Source organism: Engraulis encrasicolus, chromosome 7, assembly GCF_034702125.1.
Source record: "Engraulis encrasicolus isolate BLACKSEA-1 chromosome 7, IST_EnEncr_1.0, whole genome shotgun sequence".
Classification (NCBI taxonomy): Eukaryota; Metazoa; Chordata; class Actinopteri; order Clupeiformes; family Engraulidae; genus Engraulis; species Engraulis encrasicolus.
The window spans coordinates 55283935-55304364 of NC_085863.1; the positions used below are offsets into that span (position 1 = coordinate 55283935).

The window sequence follows — 20430 nt, forward strand, 5'->3', positions numbered from 1 at the left end:
GTTGTTGCATGACGTACTGAGCATTGCAGTTCATAAAGGTTGGAGCAGACTTCACCCAACCATATTTTTGTCTTCTCTTAGGGTGCTGACCAAAACGAGGTATAACTGAAGAACAAGGAGGATACTGATAGGTAGTAAAAATATATATAAAAAAGTTGATGCATGGATCGACCTGTCCTTCTTCTTCAGCATTGGCACATGAGATACATGTGATTTCTTGTGAGTCAGCTTTAACACATGAATAGTACTGTATGTGTGTGTGTGCTGTTCATATGTGTAAGTGTGGGTGTGCTGTAGTTGGGTTAGTATGGGTGGGTGTAGCCATGACTGTGTATTTGTTCCAGCAAGGATACTGTGTCTTCTTCACCTCCTTCAAAGGGATGTCACAGCATGTGTTTGAGAGACAACTTCAGTGACGTGTGTTGCATGTGTGCTGAGCCTTGATAGACGAGTGTGACTGCCTATGACTTTTTGTGAATCAGCTTCAACACATGGATGTATTGTGTGTGTTGCACATATGTGTTAGTCTAGGTGTGCGCTGTATTTGAGTTAGTACCGTATGTGCAGGGACGAATAATGACCTCATGGGCCCCTGGGCCACAAAATAAGAAAGGCCCCCTCCATAGAATTGTGAAGTTCGAAAAGATATGAGTATTTACAGTAGATGTTAGAGAAGTTTTGTTACTGGGGGTTCGGGGGGTTCTCACCAGAGAAATGTTGACAATACATTAGTTAAAAAGTTCAATTTTAACAGAAATTGAGAACAGAAATACGGACCAATAACAAATTGTTTTTTTGTAGCATGGAGGTTTGGGCTTCAGGGCCCCCTTGGCTCTTGGGCCCCTGGGCCTGGGCCCGGTAGGCCCGTGAAGTAAACCGCCCTTGCATATGTGGTGGTCTATAACTGTGACTGTGGATCTGTTCCAGTGAGGATAGCGGGTGTTCTTTACCTTCTTCAAAGGGGATGTTACAACATATGTTGTGTGAGTGACAACATGAGTGACGTTTTCTGTTTGACATGTGTGCTTGAGGAGCGTTGACATGCGAGTGTGACCGTGACATGTGTGTCAGCTTTAACACATGGGTGCTTCTGTGTGTACTATATGAGTAAGGGTGGCTGCGGGAGGGTTCCCAGTATGTGTGGGTGTAGCTGAGACTACTGTGTGTTCACATGTGCATGTTCAAACATGCAAATGTACATGTATGTGTGAGTACTGCTGAGTGAGTGTGCCTAGCGTGTGTGTGTGTGTGTGTGTGTGTGTGTGTGTGTGTGTGTGTGTGTGTGTGTGTGTGTGTGTGTGTGTGTGTGTGTGTGTGTGTGTTAGGGATGTTAATAAAATCGAAATGTATCGATGTATCGGGAGTATTGGCCGGCGATTGAATCGAATCGCATCGTATCGTGGGGCAGTTTTAAGAATCGAAAAGAATCGAATCGCTGGCCCCTGTGCAATGCCCTAGCTCCATAACACAATAGTAGAGGAAAAGTAATTGGAAAAAATCGAATCGGAACGAATCGCATCGTATCGTGGGGAACTCTTAAGTATAGAAAAAAAAATCGAATCCCGGATTTAAGAAATCGATACTGTATCGTATCGCCATGAAGGCAGTGATTTACACCCCTAGTGTGTGTGTGTGTGTGTGTGTGTGTGTGTGTGTGTGTGTGTGTGTGTGTGTGTGTGTGTGCGTGCGTGTGTGTGATGCATGCCATACGTTTATGTACGTATGTGTCTTTCTGTCTTCCATGTATTCATGAGTGTACTAAACAGACAATCTCTCTCACCGCACTTTCACATGTTTTTCCGTTGTATCTGACTCTGACAAAGGGATCAGAGGCCCCGTTGCGGTCCTTCTTGGCAAGATCTCTACATGGGGGAAACACACGGCAGTCAGTGCAAGGAATGCTAAAAAGCCGTCTCCAAAAAACACACAGTAAATGGCTAGGAAAGATTTATAGTCAGGAAAGCCTGTATCCCTGGATGCAAAATCACTTGTCCTAAGAGCACAAGCCTTTTATGGTCCCTTCACTATGACACTATGAAATACATGAATACCTCTTAGCAGAAACTATTAATTGCTGAATTTGTGGTTGTATTATTGCTACATTAGAATGCTATAAACACAAAATGAGACTGAAATACATTGTCACACTGTGTTACAGGCTCTTGTATTCATTTAATTTCTTTCATGGGTGTGTCTCTGCACATACAGTACCCACCTGAATCGCAAAACCAGATCTCCCATCAAACTTTTGTTACCGTTTTTAACATTAAGTAAAATAATACAATTGTGGGGAAATAAGTGTTGCAGGATTTCTTTCCTGCTGCATTTGAGTTTATGTTTTAGCCCAGCCTTGTGTCTATGTTGATTAGCGTGTTAGTCATCTGTGCTGTATCCCCCACCTGGCCTCCATGACCTGGCAGCGTAGCCGCGTGGGCACGTCACCGTCTCCCACCACGGAGATGTGGAGGTGGATCTCCCCCTGCACCTCCTCATCAGGGTCAATCTCGCTCAGAGCCAGCCAGCCATCTATACCTGAGAGCAGCGCGCGCGCACATGCACACACACACATGTGCACACACACACACACACACACACACACACACACGTACAGACATATGCGCACACACACACACACACACACACACACACACACACACACACAGAGCAACAACCACACATGCACGTGAGTGAGTATGGTGGTGGTGGTGTGTGTGTGTGTGTGTGTGTGTGTGTGTGTGTGTGTGTGTGTGTGTGTGTGTGTGTGTGGGTCTTGAGCTATAAACTGTTCATGGTGACATTGAGTCACACACACACACACAGAACAGCCTATCGTGCAAGCTGCCCTCGCACACAAATGTCACATCCATTTGCAAATGTAAAACGATACTCCACACACACTCACAAACACACAACACACACACGCACACGCCCACGCACGCACACACAGAAAATATCGATGAGTCAAATCTGCACTATCATGTCCCACCACTCTAAGTCTGGCTTTGTGTGGCTTAGTTTAATAGAATTAATTCCTCTGATGGATTCTCAAACAGATTAACTTCAGATCAAGTGGGAACATTTACTGTACTGTTGCACACATGTCTCTGTCCATATGGACAACATCCCTTGTTTTTTTATACACTCCTACAGCTAATGGGACAAAAGTCACAATTTGTATGACGGCATATAATGTAAATGAAATGTATTGTGGTTGGTGCATTGTATGCATGTTCGTACCAATCGTTATAAGGAAAGTCAGTAAAGATTAAAGTAGAGTTATACTTTACTTAAAGGAACAGTTCACCATTTTTTGATTTTCACATATTTGCAGTGTTTCCCAGCATTATTTGTAAATGTGCATATAGTTTTCGTCTATGTGTTTCCATTGCCCAGTTTAATAGTAGCCAAATTAAGCGTAGCAATGCAAGTCTATGGGGGCAAACAAAACATCATCAAATGTACTTAAAGAGTACTTTAAAAATTAATGTAAAATTCTCCAGAGTGCAAAACAGCTATTTAATCCTTTCCTATGATCACTTGTGGCTTGATGCTAATGCCCCCATTCACTTCCAGTGATTATGCTAAGCTATGCTAATAATTCTGATCCAAAAAATCTAAGTAATGAAAAAAACTGAGAAGAAAATGAAATGCAAATTCACGAATAATGTTTGGAAATACTGAAAATATGTGAAAATCAAAAAAGGGTGGACTGTTCCTTTAACCCATTGTGTCCTGGAGCGACATATACGCTGCATTCAGGCTCTTGAGATTTGAGCTGTTTTATTAAAAATGTGGGTATGTTGGAGCTGAATGAACACATTCTAGTGCAAAATGAGGGTTTTAACTTTTAAATGCAACTTATTTAATGTGTGTATGTGCTTCTGAGGCTGAGATATTTAGGTTTTAACAGGAAGAGGGCACCTTTTCCTAGAAAGGGCTTAGGACAAAATGGGTCAATAGATCACAAATAAGAGGTGAGTGCATGATTTTATGGTAATTTCTATGTAACTTCATGGTAGTAATCAATTTAATGACCATTACAAATAATAACCATGTAGTTTCCTTATAATTTCCACCTTATTATCTGTAAAATGTTACCATAACTCCTTCTACAACATCTGACCGTGCTGTTTGTGTGTGAAAGTGAAAATCAGCTTGTGCCTGTGCCAGGCCTTGTCACTGTTTTAGCAACAAGTACTCACTTAGTATTCATGAGTAGATCGCGCTGAGGACCATTGCGCTTTATCGTCTTGTTATTCAAGCCAGAAATAGACACTCACTGACCAGTACCAGTGTTTCCCACAGAAATTTTGGAAACTATGGGGGCAGCCGGGATTTTTTTTTTGGGGGGGGGGGGGGGGGGGGGGGGGGGGGGGGGGCTTTTCACGTGGGCCTTTGGGGGGGGTGGGTGTATTCACGCAGTGTAAATGCAAAATGGCAAAACAATGAGTACAGTATGACATTGGCGCATGGAGAAACTATAGGCCTAGGCCTGCATTTCAGCCATTTATATTTTGAGAAAGAAGGCTACATAACATTTTACACATGATATTAGTAGTACATTGTCATTTATATATATTTTTTAAATGCAGTACCGTGAATCATTTCTGTTTACAACACAGTTTCATTCGTCCCTCATGCAGGGGTCTATGTAATGAATAAAATAATAAAACAAAATAGGAGCAGAGATAAGAATTTAAGAGTAGTATACTGTGAAATTGTTAACGCATAGACAAAAAGGGTCTAAGAGGGTAGGCTGTGCCTTTTCCCCACACACATATAGGCGTACACATTCTACATGAGGGGTGCTGGTCACAGGGCCAGTTTTTCAAAATTCCTCCCATTAAAAGGGCTGAACAACATATTACACATTTATGTCTATATTCACATTCATTACACATTCATTTCTATATGCAGCCCGATGTCTCCTCTGCCGTGTCAATGAAGGTCTGTCACCTAACTCATTACAACTGTAAAACAAAGCCTGGGGAGTGTTAGTAAACTCATCCCAACTGTCCCTTAACAACTTGACTAGGCTTTTGATCCCTCAAGCACTTGTGGTTTTCTCTATGGGATGTATTTACTCCAGGAGGAAAATGCGAAGGAAATCGTAATTCAAATAGTTTTTAACAAAAACGGAAATCGTTTAAAAAAAAAAAAAAAAACTAAAAAACTAAAAAAAAAAAAAAAATTTTTTTTTTTTTTTTTAAATTTTCGAAACTATGGCTGCCAAATTTAAACTATGGCGGGCCACCATAGTTTCCTCAATGTATGGGAAACACTGGGGTAGGCTATGCCTTTTCCCCCACACATATCTGTAGGCGTACACATTCTACATGAGGGGTGCTGGTCACAGGGCCAGTTTTTTTTCCAAATTCCTCCCATTAAAAGGGCTGAACAACATATTACACATTTATGTCTATATTCACATTCATTACACATTAATTTCTATATGCAGCCCTATGTCTCCTCTGCTGTGTCAATGAAGGTCTGTCACCAAACTCATTACAACTGTAAAACAAAGCCTAGGGAGTGTTAGTAAACTCATCCCAACTGTCCCTTCTCTGAAGGTTTTTTATATTGCTCCCAAACCCAAGTAAACTACAACAACTTGACTAGGCTTTTGATCCCTGTCTTTCAAGCACTTGTGGTTCTCTCTATAGCAGGGGTGCCCAACCTTTTTTTAACCAAGATCTACTTTTGAAGTTGATGGTCTGCCGTGATCTACCAAGTCAAATTCAAGGATGTCAGTATGAAAATTTAAGACCACCATTTATTAATCACCATTATTATGAACAAAATGTTTTCAGTAGGCTACTATGGCCGTATCTTTTCAGTGTGTTGAATAGCCTATCTTTACAAAGCAATGCAGCACTGATAGTATGCAGAGATAATTTCAGTCATACACAAGTCATATTAAACAACTGAAACAATTTCAAAATGATAAACATTTGGTATATAAAAGGCACATAGGCCCTATTTCTAAAATATGATGAAGCATTATCATGCCTTCAGTGGTATAGGCTACAAATTAAAAAGGGCTCAGAAATTCACCATTTGTTATGGGTAAATAGTAGGCTACTATGAGAGGGAGAGAGAGAGAGAGAGAGAGAGAGGAGAGACGAGAGAGAGAGAGAGAGAGATGAGAGAGAGAGAGAGAGAGAGAGAGAGAGAGAGAGAGAGAGAGAGATATGAGAGAGAGAGAGAGAGAGAGAGAGAGAGAGAGAGAGAGCAATGAGAACTCATTGGATTGGTTAACACCCCTGTTAAGTGTGACTTCTTCTATGAAGGTTTTTTTTTTCAGCTCTCTGGGACAGTAGCACAGCAAAGGCTTTCTATTGTGAGTTTGGCCAATCGTTTTGTCCACAACTGAAGCAAGAAACAGCACAAATTGAAGTGAATTCCATACATGTCAACAACTAACATTTCCCTTACACGCGGCACGCGATGTAAACGCAGTTAGCGATGATGCATGCGACTAGCGATTTGGACGAAGATCCTCGCATATCGGCGTGTCATAACGCATCGTTGCGCACATGTTCTGTTACTCACCCGATGTTACACGTGTGCACACATGAATCAACTGTAATACCCTTACGGTCACTTCCTAACGCTTTCCCCTCATTCTGTGTTACCGTGGGACTACTTATCTAACCAATACAGAGTCTATAGGATGTATTTACTCCAGGAGGAAAATGCGAAGGAAATTCAAAATCGTAATTCAAATCGTTTTTAACAAAAACGGATACCGTAAAAAAAAAAAAAAAAAAAGTTAATTTTTTTTTTTTTTTTTTTTTTTTTTTTACATTTTCGTAAACTATGGCGGCCAAATTTAAACTATGGCGGGCCGCCATAGTTTCCTCAATGTATGGGAAACACTGAGTACGGTCACTGCTCCAGTTAAGTATTATGGGGAAAAAGGAGAGTCTCACTGACCAATAGCATTTTTTTTTGAAAAGCAGTGGGACTTTTATGCTGGTTCCTGCCAAACCATGTCATCTACTGTTGTTGTACATGGCAATCCTAACTCAGTGTTTTCGTGTGACCCGTTTTATCGCTTTATAAACAAACATTTAAGAACAGGCTCAGACATTCTATCTAGGCTGTGCTGCTATAGTAAGGTTAACAGGTAAGGTTAACAGGTTAGGTTAACAGAACAGGAATTCTGGGTAGTCTAACACCAATGAAGTTGGATTGGGTTGTTTTTTTCAGTATTTTTCACTTTATATCCATGAAATCCTTGTGCATATTGAATGATTTTACTTCTACTTGTTTTGTATGTTTCTTTATTCAGGTCACCAATGTTAAAACTGACTTTGAAACATATTTTTTGTTGTCCTTTTGGCCACATGAACCGTAAAACGTCACGTCCCTTGACCTTGAAACGAGAACCCTATAAAACATGTCACAAAACCATAGAAAGCTAGCAGTGACTTCAGAGAGACCTTCAACCAATAACAGTATGCTCTGTTACAGACACCTGCAATTGCAAGCTACTACATGAGGCCGTGTATGAGGTATGGGGAGAGAGAGAGAGAGAGAGAGAGAGAGAGAGAGAGAGAGAGAGAGAGAGAGAGAGAGAGAGAGAGAGAGAGAGGAGAGAGAGGAGAGAGAGAGAGAGAGAGAGAGAGAGAGAGAGAGAGAGAGAGAGAGAGAGAGAGAGAGTCCTCAGGGATACCCATGATTCATTGCTGCAGTCTTGACAGCCTGACCTCCATAGTGAATACCAAGGCTTTCACCTTGCCCTGTCCTGTCCTGTCCTGTCATCGGCAGATCCAGTGCTTCTCATGCTGAACTGTTGGCCTGGCTATCGCCAACATCCAACAGGCTACATCACCAAGTGCAGATATACTCTGGAAACCATCTATTTATTTTCTCATAGGGGTGTTTAATGAAAACTATTTAAAATACCTAAAGCGTGATGTGAAGCTGATTTTGCATCTCGCGTCGACATGGTGGATCTATAAACAGAGGAAAAATCTGCACTCACAAGCTGAGTCTCATTTCAAACTCTCAAACTTTATTTATAAATGACCACCATGTTCACGAGCAGACGCATTTCGGCTCTTAATGCATCATCAATGCGTGGTACCCTTTATCACGCACCCAAGATTATACATTTATCTCCAGAAGTTGAGCGCACCCTCTGACTAACTTGGATCTATAAACAAACTACAAGCTTTGTTGTATAATAATATATTTTGAGCTCTCGTTCTGTGGCCGAGATCCCAAACTCAGGCAAAGATTTCAATGTGGGTTTCCCAGCCCTTCACTTCGGAACAAGCGTGCACACAGAGCAGTATGGTAATTCCCAAGGCAAGCTGTATTGTGCAGCTTTGATTGCCTGCTGCCACAAGGCCTGAGGTGAACTCCCAAGTACCTGTCCAGGCCCTTAAGCACCACTCAAGACCAACAAGATTGTGCAGTCATGTGTAACTTTGGCTTCGGCCTTGAGTGACAAAACTGACACAGTTACATTCCATTTTTGGAGGAGGAAACCAACACACACCAGAGGTTTCGAGGCGCAGGTGGCGGGTACAAGTTCACTTTCAGAGAGGAAGATACCGCACACTCTTGTCCATCGTGCTGAATTTCATATACAGAAACAACGTTTGCTAAACTTGAGAAAGGCCACACTGGCTGAAACGTTGTTTCTGTAAATAAAATTAAGCATGATGGACAAGAGTGTGCGGTATCTTCCTCTCTGACAGTTGCATTCCAAACATGAAAACTAGCAGGATTTCCTTGATGCGATCGAACCAAACAAACAAGTATGGTCACTCTGACAAGAGGACAATGGCTGGTTTCCTTTAGCCTGGTCCTGAACATCCCATAATACTACCATTTCATTTCGTGTTCATGGTCTGGAGCTTGTGTGATCTGACTCGATTGCAGGAAGCGGGAAGTTTGCACTCAGTTATGGTTTGAAATGATTGGACAGCTGTCACCTAATCGCCGACAGGCCATGGAATGCTGGTTGGCTTTGCCCACCTTAAATACTGTTATTTGAGTATAAGTAATTAATAATAATTAATAAGTAATTAGTATAAGTAACTGACAGACATATATTGCTGTTTGGTGTGTGGAGGGATTGGGGGGATGGGATTATTTCATGCTGAACGTCTTTTATCGTCTGATATTGTACTGTGTACACCTTGAAAATAAAATCAGAATTTGCACTAAATAAAAGAAAGACAGACAGACATGCGTTTATAATCTCTGTACGGGGTCATGTGGGTGTAAAACTGGGTATCAAAGCTCATTGGAGACACGGTAATGAATGTTCCCATGACACCAGCTGACTCAAGCCCTCTGTCACCCAAGCCTCTGCATTACCACCCACTCGTGTGTGTGTGTGTGTGTGTGTGTGTGTGTGTGTGTGTGTGTGTGTGTGTGTGTGTGTGTGTGTGTGTGTGTGTGTGTGTGTGTGTGTGTGTGTGTGTGTGATGAGTCAGAGGCTATCAACAGGCATGACAGACCACCAAAGGTTCTCCTACAAAGGAACCCTAAAGAGCAACTGCGGCATGCTTGCCCACATATACACACATACTGCACACACACGCACACACACACACAACACTGTTTACTGCTTGTGTGCACCCAATAAAATGTTTTATGACTAGTGCCCTTAAAACACCAAAATCCCCCAACCCCGACACCCGGTAGGTCTGTGCACATCTGCAATTTCAGAGCGGAATACAGGATAGAATTCTAAACAGACAACCACCTCTCGCCCGAGCCGTTCCCCCATCTCTAAACAGACAACCACCTCTCGCCCGAGTCGTCCCCCCATCTGATGAAATCGTATAGGGAGGGAGAGAGAGATAGACTAGCCTGGCCTGGTGTGCCCTTTTGAATCAGCCCACTACATCAGCTGCCGGCCCACGCATCTTAGACGCAGTCTGAAAGGTGTTTTCCTCCACAATAGGCCCGAGGAGCAGGAGGTGATCTCCTTCCTTACCTTGGGGTTTGGCAGTGAGCGCTTCCTTGCTAATGGACACCTTGCCGATGACATCATCACGGCTGTGGAAATGCAACAGTTTCCATGGTTAGCCCCCGATCAAGACAAGACAAACAAAAGAATGACACCGTGCTGATAAATGTCAAGCCGTGACCACAGCTCAATTGTTCTCGCATCTAACTGTACTGCTCTTTGGCGGTATTCTCTTTCCAGTTTGTATTTTGCACTGTCATAGCTGGGATGCAAAATTGAGCATTTGTGTATACAGTCTATGCCTTCAATGTATACATTATAAATTTGTTATAACTTGATGCTTCAACTTAACTGTATTATTATTATTAGTAGTAGTAGTAGTAGTAGTAGTGGTTTTTAGATAGGGTAGCTTGGTTGATGCTTCAAGTTAACGGCATCAATGCATTATTACTGTATTAGTTGTACTTGTAATAATAGTAGCACACAATAAACTGCAGTGTTAATTCAGCACTGAGAGAGTACCCTTGAACCAAATACACTCTAGATGTTAAACCAACTCTCTAAGGGTTGTATTAAAGGCTGCAAAATATAGTGTGTAGTAGTACAGTGTTCATATTATTTAGTCAGCGTTACACAGCACAGAGAGAGAGTTACCTGAGAGAATCCTCATCCAGCACGTAGAAGGAGACGGTGTGAAAGGAGGGCGGGAGGTGAACGTTATACTCCTCGCCCCAGAAGGGAGACAGGGTCTTCCATATTGTTGCCGTTCTGTCACAGCAGAGAGAATGCACAGGACGCAGGGAGGGAGGGAGGGAGGGAGGAAAGGAGTGAGGGAGGAAAGGAAAAACATTATATTGTGAATAGTGGCCACTCCACGGTGTGTAATGAGAGAAGAATGAGACAATCCATTTCACGTTAATAGAATGTCACATGAGTAGGCCCCTGACGAGATTAGAGCAGGCAAACACAGACGACGCGCCTCACCACAGACTACTTCCTTTTCCTAATAATACACTATGGTGGTGGAGGATGAAGCACACATGTAGTAATGTAGAGTAGTGAAACCGTGCAAAAATATTTTTTGATCGTGCTTTATTCTTTTATGTCCTTTTCTGCCACTGTGGGCATTCCTGAAGCAGTAAGTGATGAAATCGAGTGTATCTCAGTGTTGATGAGTTTTACAGTATGTTCGAAACTGCTCAAATCAGCACTGGACACACACATTCTTTCACTTTCAGTATTAATTTTTAACCCCAGGCTGCCTACATCTGAGAGAAAGTTTCAGAGAGACTATCTAGCTACCGCTGCAGCACCAAGGTTACGTCATGATAGATCAAAGGCTCAACTGCTGACTCTTAGATGGTTAACTTAGTCGAATGTTCACTTCAATACGAGATAGGCTATCCGAAAGAAATGTTGCTCGCAGGTGGCATTATTTAAATGTAGACTAGATAAAGAGATTTTACCTGAACCTGTGGCCTTTTTAGGTCAAGCCAGAATCACAAACAGGGTGAGAAAATATTAACTCCCCGAAGCATGCATTCAATCAAGCACTGTGTAAACAAGGGCCCTTTCAGAAACACAACATCTGGTCATCAGAGTTATTTTGTTTTGATTCTGGGCCGGCAGACATTTTCTGGTACCAATTTTTGTATAAATGCTTCACTTTTGTACCAGTGAGATTGTGTGTTTATACTTCTGGTTGACAGCACGACTGATTTCACTTATTCTGTTCATTTCTCCTACGGTTTCTCTAATGACTGGGCAAAATTTCTGCATACCATTGAGACGTCTGAATACTTCTATTGTCTAATCTTGAAGTCCTGCTAATGTTCAATTACAGACGATGATTTCATTCACACAGAATGAAACCCTAAGCAGCCAGCTGGCTACGTTACAGCGGGGCAAATGAGCAGCAAAGATAATTCCAAACACAGAGGCATGATAATCAACTCATTAAAGGATGGGGAATTATGACAATGCAGCCTCGCGGCAGTCTGGAATGCTTTCCGGCGTGCCTACCTGATAATGGCCTCATTGTCGATCCTGACAATACAGTATGGATCACTGCTTCCAGTTCTGAGAGAGAGAGAGAGAGATAGAGATAGAGAGAAATAGAGAGAGAGAGAAAGAGAGAGTGAGTGAGAGAGAGAGAGAGAGAGAGAGAGAGAGAGAGAGAGAGAGAGTGGGGGGGGGAGACAGAGAGAGAGATAGAGATAGAGAGAAATAGAGAGAAAGAGAGAGTGAGTGAGAGAGAGAGAGAGAGACAGAGAGAGAGAGAGAGAGAGAGAGAGAGAGACAGAGAGAGCAAGAGAGAGAGAGAGAGAGAGAAGCCATTAACAAAAAGACAAAAAAGTGAGGTTATATTCAAGATACGTTGCTATCTGGGTACTGTAAGATGCGATACTGTACAGCACACCTCACTCCCCCTCAGATTTCTCTGTGTCCCCACAGAGTTGCCCATAGTAATTCCAATTCAGCTGAAAAAAACACCTTGGTTACAGGAGAGCCCAGCCAGTGACTGACTGACTGAAATTAATTAACCTCGCAGCCAGCTGCCCCCTGAAGGCATGTGAAATGCAGAGGGGTGGAGAAGAAGAGGGGAGATTCCTTTCTTTCTTTCTTTCTTTCTCTCTCTCTCTTTCTTTCTGTCTTTCCCTGGTGGCAACGGGTATGCAGGTATGGCATGCCTTTTATCCCAGAAGGCCATGGCATCGGCGTGCCTCCTCCAGAGTGTCAAAGCACGTGGCGAAAGGGCAGATGGCGGATAAAGGCATCTCTCATGCAGCCCTTTGGAAACCACACAGTTCAAAAGGACCACGGGGCCCAGACACAAGGCAAAAGCCACCTCGCCACCAAGCCACCATCCCCCCCATTCCTCCCCCCACCCGTGAACCAATCACACGCAGCCCTTTCAAGCGCAACCATAGATACGGCCAAGAGAGACATTCAGTAGGAGTCTCTCAGCATCAGGACCATCAGCATCAGGACCACCACCCTCATCATCACCACCATCATCGTCATTATCATCATCATTGCCATCGTCTGCTGCTGTTGATGTGAATTCTCTTTATTCTGCCCACGTACCTTGCCTTCTGTGACTTTGCTGAAAAGGACTACTTTAGCAAGACGAGTAGCTCCATCTATATTGCGGGGGCTTTTTTTCTCCTCTCCAGAGTCTATTCACTATTTTATTTACCAATCTTGCATTGCAGGCAGACAGTGTGCACAAATAATTATTACTGGCATTGTGTCACAAAAGAGTGCTTTCAGTAAAATGGCCTTGGAGATCGAGACTCCGCTCAAAGAAGGCGGGGGGGGGAACGAAATCAGCCAATTCCCTTTGTTGTTCAGTGGGCTGAGGCATTTTTGTTCTTGGGAGCCCTGGCGATGAACCCTCAGTGAAGAATTTGTACATGTAGGATGTATATAATTGCTATTCCGTCCGACGCACCGTGGCCAACGAGTGCAATTTGCGAGAAAATTGAAAAGCAGGTAATAATAGAGACTGAAAAGCCAATATCTACAGATGCTTGAAAAAGAAAAAGACCGTTACTATCAGAGTTTCACCTTCTTTTCGCATTACTGTGTGGAAAACCAAACAGCCTGGCATCTTGTGTAGGCTACTTGAAAGCTCAGTCCAGCCTGCTGTGCCATATATTTATGCTCCATGCTGTCATCGAAACATGTGCTGGCAAACGTTCAGACTTATTCACGACCCATCAAATAAGACAGAAAAAACACACCCTTGCCTTGTGTATTAGTCATCGGCAGAATACCAGCAAATTATAAACAGGAGGGGGGATGTTTCCCCCCCACCCCCCTAATCAAATCCTCAGGACTCGAAAGAAGTGACACACACAGCGCCAGCATTTGAGAGTCACGCCTTGACATCAAAAAAAAGAAAGAAAAAAAGGCGGGGAAAAAGAAAATAAAAGAAAGAAGGATCGGGGGGTGATTCATCTGTGCCTGTTGTTATCAGTGTAATGGGGAAACCTGGGGCTGTCAGAATCAGGTGCTACATCAAATAGCATAGTGGCTTGGCAGTTGAACCACGTACTCGTCTACACACAACCACCTGCAGAACGGTGATAGCACTCACGACAAAGACACACACGCGCGCACGCACACACATGCAGAAACGCACACACACAGACGCACACAGACACAGAAGCAAAACAAGTAAGACCCAGACTGAGAGAGAGAGAGAGTGTGTGTGCCATTATCATCCAGGCTGTTTGCTCGCAAACAACTGGCACCACAGCATCATCAGCACAGTCCATCCTCTGGATCCCTGTCTATCTCAAGTCCTTTCTCCACACACACACACACACAGACAAACAGAGACACACACACACACACACACTAGAGTGTGCATAACACGCTCATAAACACACACACACACACACACACACACACACACACACACACACACACACACACACACACACACACACACACACACACACACACACACACACACACACACACACACACACTCTGTCTCAAATTCTCCTTCTTTCTCTCATTTACGCACGCACGCACACACGCACGCATACACAGACACACACACACACACACACACACACACACACACACACAAAACAACAAGTGCCCATATCTCCCCATCCACATGCACAGCCGTCCGGATGGAGACTCATCCATCCAAGGGTCCATAAAAGCCGGTCGAGTTCCAGGGTGAGCATGGTAGCCCACTGTAGCAACGGCAGACAGGCAGCAGATTTGTATTTGCACAGGCTGGCGAGAATTACTGGGCTGTTAGGGCAAACAAATCTGCTTCTTTTGGGGACGGGAGGCTGAGCCAGGGTTTTTGCTATAGTGTGTGGACAGTTGGGAGTCGTGATGTCGCCGCTTTACTCGCATACTCTCTCCCCCTCTCTCTCTCTCACTCAGCAACAGGCTCCAGACGCACCTTCACGCCTCCTTACCCTCCAATCAAATGTAATTTCCCATAAATTGATGATTATGCAAATGAATGGTGACCTTTTTTTCCCTTCGTTTTGGAGGGATGCTGAGGTGTGTGCAGCGAGCACCCCCTTATTTGGGATTTAGGGCCTAATGCGAAATGCATCGTGCAATTTTAAACAGGGCCAGCCCAGCAGAAAGTAACTGAGGGACATGGCAGGCATTTTAATTTATTTATAAAAGTGTGGATGAGATTTCCCAAATTCATTCCTTGATCAATTTCAGACTAGTCTCACACCACTGCCTTGCTCATACGGATTACACTCGATCAAGTTTTTTTTTTTGTCATAAAATAATTAAGAGACAATATTTTACTGGTGAGCAGGTGGGTGTCACTGGCACTATTTGCATATTCATTACCATAATAAATTCCACAGGAGAATCACCACAACCTAATAAGATTTGATATTAGAGGCAGCAGCATGACTTGGATGAAAAGCTATATCACTGTGTATTTAATAATCCATTTCTATATCGTCCATTCTATTAAGAACAGAATTCTCATAGGCCGACATCTAAAGCTTGGAAGAAAACAAGCATGCATGCATGCATGCCAGCAATTGTTTTTCATCACGACAGAATGAGAGATTCGGGAAACATATAGCATGTGTGCACAAGTATTAAACTGATGCTTCAAATCCCTCAGATTAACCATCTGTGTGGTGTTATGGCGTGTTTACACTGGGCAGATAGTTTATAGAAAACAAACCCATAAACTTCAGTCTACATTGGTTGCACCCATAGGCCTATCCCATCTTTCAAATATGTGATCTGGTGATTTCAGGGGGAAAGAACCAGCTCACATAAAGGCTACAACACGTTAATAATATATTATACCAAGATGATGGACTGTAAGGTCGATATTCCAACGAAATGTACCCATGCATAAATGGAGAGTCAACATTCAGCAGGACAAATCCCTCCCAGACCAAATCACGAATCATCCTGTGAACGGTCCAGCGTACTTTCTTCATTTCAGCCTAGTAGCCTATTTGGAAGAAATTACTGCAAACAGTTCTGTTGTGTACAATTTCCAGAGAATACTTCTGGCCGCGTAATATTTGCATATTTGAATATTTTTTCCCACCTGAAATAGGCTACTGGGCATAAAGGATGTAACATCCTGGGCGCGTGACAGCTGGAGGAATGACAGCTTTCAAAAGAAAACGTACACTCGCTATGTTTACAAAATACATATTTGTAAAGTAAGAGAGACGAATACTCACATGTCTTTGATGGGCAAGTTTTTGCCCTCCACGATTCTGATAAATAAAGTACTTCGCTTAGCCATGGTGGTGTCAGTCCGCCGCTTGAAGAGACAGGTTGTATTTAATTGCCATGCGATATCAACAGGCGCTGACGGCTGCTGTATGGATTGTAGTGGCAGCCGGCGTGGCACAGCCTTTTCATCGCTGATTGTTTCAGTCGCGTTGTGGTCTCCACTCCACCAACTTCCCTGACAACCCAGCACTCACGACATCTGCGTGCCGATGCCAACTGTTCCGCCTCCAAAGGGTTGCGCCGTCATGGGCTGTAGAACTACACACACTCAACATTCGTGGCTACAGGGCTTCGCGGATATGTTTATAACTAGACTGACAGACTGCCTCACACAGTCCGGGACTGTATTGGCCAGATTGGAGGATGACGCGTCCGGTCTCGCGGGTTCACGGGAAATGAAGTCTGCCTGTGGAGATTTTTTTTCTTTCTTTCTTTCTTTCTTTCTTTCTTTCTTTCTTTCTTTCTTTCTTTCTTTCTAATTTTCCAGTTCAAGATTCTTGCCAAGCACTGGGTAAAAGTAGCACATAGGCTACTTGAGCCATTTTATGCTGCTCAGACTATATCAGACCAATTTTAGATAATGAATAAATATGCATTCCCTGTCTGCACATCATTTACATAGGCTACACCATTTCATACAACACTTTGATTTTCCAACTGTTAGGGTGGGGCAGCACCTGCCCATAATATGGGCATAGGGCATATTCAAACCTATGTTGTCCATGTGGGCATACAACATCAGATGTTGTATGCCCACATGGGGACATAGGTTTGAATCCGGTCTGTAACTCTACCCTGTCGCTCTCTTCCTCACATTCCCTGTCTCCATCTTCACTAGGCCTACCTCTCACTATCACTATCTTATAACCTCATTTTCACCACAATGGTAATGACCAAGTCATAATCAGTTACCCAAGACTCGTCATAGCAATGTTATGATGTAGTTGCAGGGGCGTAAAGTATACCCCCGCTGTCCCCTCGAGGCAGGGGGGCCCATATGAGGCAGGGGGCCCACATGGGCCCATGACTTGAAGAAACGGGCCCATTCCACATGATATCAGGCCCTCTTTTTTAGTTCGGGGGCCCATTCTTGCGGGGGCCCGTCGACGGGCCCATCTGCAATAAGAGGCTACATTAAGTAGGCCTGTTATAATTACACTATAACAGCACAATGCATTTACCTCACAGATATAATAGGAGCATGGTAATCATCAGCACCATGATTAAAAACAACAACAAAAAACGACCACACCACACACAGGATTGCTGTGATGACCACCATGGCGACAGACGTTCCAAGCAAGCTGGTGTCGATGGCGTCCAGACTCTGTACCGCAAATGAACACAAACCTCATTTACAGTCTTCATGTCCTCTCCTCTCCTCCTCCATGCAGCTGCAGTGTGTGTCATGGGACAGAGCAGCTGAGAGATAATTACTACAAGGCTTTTACAGGTGCGCAGGGAGATGGCGTCAGGCCATTTGCCCCCCCAGAAATATGATTTGCCACCCCAATTAAGAGCCCTGATTGTGACCAATAGCAATAGCCTTAATGCTTGACATAATTTCAGACAAAGAACTTTAGGTTGCAGGGTTTCACTTTAAGGGATTCACTGTATCACATAAGTGTGTGTGACAATTATATAGCGTTTGTAATTTTCTCTTAGTGTAGGAGCATGCCCCCATGAAATACACTTCGCCACCCCTTTACCACCTCAAGACTAAATGTCTGGAACCGACCCTGCAAGGAGGAGAGACTTGAAGCTGAAATCAAAGGGAGGAAAACATCATCGTCTTCATCAATCCTTATCATGTCAAAACTGGAGGGAAAGGGGACAAACATCATCATCCTTAATCATCATCATGTCCAGATATCACACTATTGGGAAATTGTCAGGCTACATTATCAGGATATAGGATATCAGGCTATGGGATTTTTTGCAAATCAATATCACTGATAAAGCCTACTGAGGAGATACTTGAAACTGAAGGAAAAGGGGACAATCATCATCGTTATCCTCATCCTCATCATATCCAGTTACTGAGAGTTATTACATTATAGGGGAATTGTTACATCATGAGGTTTATATAGGATCTCCTGAAGATCAAGATCACTGACATACTGACATCATGGAGGAGGTACTTGGAAAGGGGGACAAGCATTCAGTTACTAAGAGTTACTGTCTTTCATTATTGGGATATAATTACATTATCCGGTTTTAAAGGATGTTCTGGCAGTTGAGTGAGCCAACATGCAAGACGAGACAAAATGGATTTCATTATCATCATTCCAGTAATTCGCTAACCTGCCTTGACTCACATATGAACGTAACTGCCATCCCATTCCTAACCCATAGGGTTCAATATGATATCAGTCCACCTGTTGCAGCTATTACAGCTTCAACTCATCTGTGAAGGCTGGCTGTCCACAAGATTGAAGAGTTTTTTTGACCATTTTTCCAAAGGTGCGTTGTTGAGGTCACACACTGATGTTGATCAAGAAAGCCTGGCTCTCAGTCTCCGCTGTAATTCATCCCAAATGTGTTCTATTGGGTTCTGTGCAGGCCAGTCAAGGTCATCCATGTCCAACTAACTTTGAACATAATTCCAATGTTGCTAGAACAGGTTGGACAGATTTGAAACACAATATTACAATACAGATGTTTCAACAATGTCTAAATGTGCTTCTTGTCTGGATAATTAAAACAAAACAAGTTACAAGAGTTCAGTGCAGGTACCTACCAACCAGATTTCACAGTCTGGTTGCCAGACGTGATGTTGCTGAAGTAGTACGATGGTGATGCCAGTATAACTGTGTTGGTGGCCAAGGGGTGTGATGTAGTGTGACATGGTGACAAAAAGACAATTCTACAAAGTATTCTATTGAAGGGGATCCAAATAGTGGTTGCCAAGAGAGCACTAATTCAAAGTTCTCGTTTTTCCAATCACGTCTCAAAAAATGTGTCACAGTAACAAGTAAATATGGCATCACTTTCGGTGGGAACAGGTTTTCATGCCTGGTCCCGTCTTGCCAGTAACTGATGTTTTGGCATCAAGTCACAGCCACAAGCCGAATAGTCACAGGTTCACAAGAAAATCGTGTGCAATACAAGTACGAGAATACAGGTTGTTCTGTGATGACTTGTTTTCAATTTGCTCATCGTTTCACATCATTTGACGTCCGATTCCAGTGTTACCATTTCTACCACCACCACCACAAAACTAAACAATAGCAACAACTTAACTTGGGCCTGTCTGGGCAACATTGCCAGTAAGTTTAGTATTGCTAGTTAGGCTAGTATTGTCCCAACCGTATCTCACGCCTTTCATGAAGTTTTCACGAAAAAAATGGGGCAAATAACTACAAAGGACGTGGTGCATTCACGTTATTGCCCATTTTTCGTGGTTGGACAACGCTTCCGCTGCCTATTCATTTGAATTGCCCGACTGCTGCCTAGCGTGCCTAGCGACTCGTGGTCGATTTACAATTGAGCCTCGTGGTTGATTTACGATATGCATGCGTTTGTCATTGACACAAACTCGACAGACAGTCATATGACATTAAATAAACGCTGCACCATTAGCTCCATTGTACCTAACAAGGTAGGTAGATTGTATTGTTACTAAAAAATACTAAAAACCTAACAAGAACCCACTACACAGTTGATCTAATCAGCGGTTACGTGGCGCTATTCCGACATGTCGCTATTCCGACATTGATGTCTATTGTCGGAATACCGGCGCGAGTTATGCAATTTCTTTGGTTTGTGCTACGTTGCTCAGCTTTTACCAGTTTAGGGAGAGTGCATACAGTTACCCTAACCCTAACACTAACCCTGACCCTGACCCTAACCCTAACCCTAACCCTACGGTATGTCGGCTGTCGGAATAGCGGTATGTCGGAATAGCGATTGCCCCCCCTAATCAGTAGAGTCAGCTGATTGCAAGACAAGTGGTTACTCAGATAAGTCACCTGTATTGGAGGGAAATTTAGTTTTTTAACTTTTATTTTTACTTGACATCTCTGAGTATTGTATAACAATCATTGTATTATCATTATTACCACCAGACTATGGGCAATTGTCAGCTTTAAAAGTGATTCAACAAATTGCAGTCCTCTTAAGATGACGGCCCTATAAAAAAGGTGGGTAGAAAGGACCTGGTGGAACTGAAGCAACTACAAGCCTCTTTAATTCTCCAGTGAAAGATCATACACTGTATATGGCAGTAA

General features: G+C 43.1%; 1 protein-coding gene across 1 annotated transcript in view; it reads right to left on the minus strand.

The window, feature by feature from the left end:
- The window catches only part of rasa4 (RAS p21 protein activator 4), a 41869-nt gene extending 25298 nt beyond the window's left edge, over positions 1-16571 (minus strand). The window contains exons 1-6 of the mRNA XM_063204024.1: positions 16147-16571; positions 11957-12013; positions 10589-10702; positions 9962-10023; positions 2400-2532; positions 1781-1862 (exon numbers count right to left, since the gene is read on the minus strand). Of these exons, the coding sequence (XP_063060094.1) occupies positions 1781-1862; positions 2400-2532; positions 9962-10023; positions 10589-10702; positions 11957-12013; positions 16147-16211 (513 nt within the window). The 5' untranslated portion in view covers positions 16212-16571. The remainder of the gene's footprint in view (positions 1-1780; positions 1863-2399; positions 2533-9961; positions 10024-10588; positions 10703-11956; positions 12014-16146) is intronic.
- Between the last annotated feature and the right edge of the window lie 3859 nt (positions 16572-20430).